Source organism: Bison bison, unplaced genomic scaffold, assembly GCF_000754665.1.
Source record: "Bison bison bison isolate TAMUID 2011002044 unplaced genomic scaffold, Bison_UMD1.0 scf7180017850641, whole genome shotgun sequence".
In the NCBI taxonomy this organism is placed as follows: Eukaryota; Metazoa; Chordata; class Mammalia; order Artiodactyla; family Bovidae; genus Bison; species Bison bison.
The window spans coordinates 17,239-19,904 of NW_011481214.1; the positions used below are offsets into that span (position 1 = coordinate 17,239).

Genomic DNA, 2,666 nt, shown 5'->3' on the forward strand with positions numbered 1-2,666 from the left:
TGTGGGGGGGTGGGGGGGCTCCTGCTGAGAACAGGCGAGGCTTACGCTGCTGGACGGCTCCCCAGGAATCAGCTCCTCCTCCCAGGAGTGCTCAGGGCTCTAAAGATGGCCCTCTGACCCGGTCCTCACTGCCGCCGTTCCCCGGGCCTCCCTCCTCCCCTCTGGGGCCTGGCGGCTCTTCCCATCTGCCTGGGTCAGCCCTGGTCGTGCTTCAGAGATAATGCCAGGGGCCGCACATCTGTCCTCCTGGCCCACTGGCTGGCAGAGCAGAAGCCCACATGCATGGGTCGTCACCCCAGGCACTCAGCCAGGGCCAGGCCTGGGGCAGTGAGGACCGCCCTGCCTTCGTGGCAGAGGGACAAGGGGTGTCTGCTGGCAGCTAGGTGGCAGGGCTCGGCGCCGGGCTCTGAAGTACAGCAGTGCCTGGGGGGCTCTGGGGGTCTGCGTGCTGGGCTCTGGCAGCCGCTTGCTGGGTTGGACTCAGGGCTCTGCTGGTGCTTCTCTCAGTTTATCTCACAGCACCTTACCCACACCGTGAGGCTCACCCAGTGAAAACACAGAAGTGTGTTTAGTGCACACACAGGGTCGTGCAGCCTTTGTGACGCTGGTTTTAGAGCGCTCGTCATCGCTCCAGAGGAGACCCAGTCCCATTAGCTGCCGCTCCCTGTTCCCCACATGTGGGCTGGGCCCCCGCAGACATGTGTCTGCTTTCCGTCCTGCTTTGCCGCTCCTGGTGGTTTCCTGTAGGTGCAACGCGTGATGCGTGCTTGCCCGTGACTGGCCCCTGGTGTTAGCCCCAGGTTGCTGTGTTCATCCCAGCTGTAGCATGTTCAGTGCTTCATCCTTTTCTAAGGCCAAGCAGTGTTTCACTGTATGGACGGACCTCGGTGGCCTGTCCAGTCCCGAGTTTGTGCATGCGTGGGTCACTGCACCCCTTGGCCACTAGCTATAGATGGCGTGTGTGGGAGTTGTGTTAGGGTCTCCTCTTCCAGGAAGTCGTCTTTGGTTTCCCTTTCGGCAGTCTCTCCTTTCCAGTGTCTGTGTTCTCTCCCTCCCACGTGTTTCCCGGGTCTGCGGCCCTCTGTCCTCGAGGGCAGGTACCTGCCTCCAGTGCGTGGGGCTTCCTGACACCAGGGCGGACCGGGGTCCTCAGCTCTCTCTCCCTCCCCAGCAACATTCCAATGCATCCCAGTCCCTGTGCGACATCATCCGCCTGAGCCGGGAGCAGATGATCCAAGTGCAGGACAGCCCGGAGCCTGACCAGCTGCTGGCCACCCTGGAGAAGTGGGTTGCGGGGTCGCCCAGATCGGGGGCGGGGGAGCCGTCCCGGGCCCTCCTCCCTGATGCCCCTGCGCCTGCCCCAGGCAGGAGACCATCGAACAGCTCCTGAGCAACATGCTGGAGGGGGAGCGGAGCCCGTCCGTCCTCGTGAGCGGGATCCAGGTGCTGCTGACACTGCTGGAGCCCAGGAGGCCCAGGTGAGTGCCCCAGGCTCCCTCCCCAGTGTGTGTGCATGTGCACGCGTACACAGGCCGCCTGCATGGTTCACACTGTCCCCCGCCGTGCCTGCTGTAGGTCCGAGTCCATGACCGTGAACAACTTCTTCAGCAGCGTGGATGGGCAGCTGGAACTCCTGGCCCAGGCGACCCTGGACAGTGCCGTGTCCAATGCAGGGGCCCTGCACGCCCTTCGCCCACGTCTTGGCTGCTTCCACCAGCTCCTGCTGGAGCCGCCTGAGGTGGGCAGGGTGCTCGGGGGAAGAGGGGGCAGCCCTGGGGTCAGGGCAGAGCTGGGGCAGGAACCAAGCCCAGCCCTCCACCTGCAGCTGGAGCCACTGCGCACAACGTGGGGCAGCCTGGCCCCACCCCTGGGCAACACGCGGTTGCATGTGGTCAAGCTGCTGGCCAGCGCCCTGAGCGCCAACGATGCCGCTCTGACCCAGGAGCTCCTGGCCCTGGATGTGCCCAACACCATGCTGGTACTGGGGGCAAAGGGCCGGGGTGTAGGGGGCGGGGGTGGGACGACGCCGGGGGAGCTCCTCAGAGCCAGCCTGTGCCCTCACCCCCAGGACCTCTTCTTCCACTACGTGTTCAACAACTTCTTGCATGCCCAAGTGGAGGTGTGCGTGAGCACGATGCTGAGCTCCGGGCCCCCTGCCGACAGCGGCTCAGACACACCCCCCGAGAACCCTGTCGTGAAACACGTGAGCTGGGCTCCGGGATCTCGATCCCCTTTGCTCTCTGGGGGGCTCTGCTCCGGGTCTCCTCCTGCCTGTCATGTGCAGCCAGACTGCTCAGGGGCAGAGTCTTGGTCTCTTCTGGAGGTCCAGAGTCTTGGGAAACTGTCGTGCGAGGGTGGGGACTGGTGGAGTGGTGACCTCTGGGGCAGTGGGTGTCCGGGGGGGCCAGGAAGGGTTCTCCCAGGGTGATGGCCCCAGCGCTCCTGGAGATGCCTTCCTGGGTGTGGCCCTGGCCTCAGGGCGAAGCTGGGGTGGAGGCAGGCAGGGTGGCTCTGGGGCTTGCTGTGCAGGCTGAGTGGGCCCAGAACAGGTGAGCAGGGGAGGAGTGCCGTGCTCACACCCAGTGCACGCTGCCCCATCCCCACAGCTGCTGCAGCGCTGCCGCCTGGTGGAGCGCATCCTGACCTCCTGGGAGGAGAACGACCGC

At 65.1% G+C, this 2,666-nt stretch overlaps 1 protein-coding gene across 1 annotated transcript in view; it reads left to right on the forward strand.

The window, feature by feature from the left end:
• PPP6R1 (protein phosphatase 6, regulatory subunit 1) overlaps nt 1–2,666 on the forward strand; it is a 16,457-nt gene that overhangs the window by 9,334 nt on the left and 4,457 nt on the right. The window contains exons 6-11 of the mRNA XM_010848888.1: nt 1,172–1,284; nt 1,365–1,478; nt 1,576–1,738; nt 1,826–1,978; nt 2,069–2,203; nt 2,607–2,666. Of these exons, the coding sequence (XP_010847190.1) occupies nt 1,172–1,284; nt 1,365–1,478; nt 1,576–1,738; nt 1,826–1,978; nt 2,069–2,203; nt 2,607–2,666 (738 nt within the window). The remainder of the gene's footprint in view (nt 1–1,171; nt 1,285–1,364; nt 1,479–1,575; nt 1,739–1,825; nt 1,979–2,068; nt 2,204–2,606) is intronic.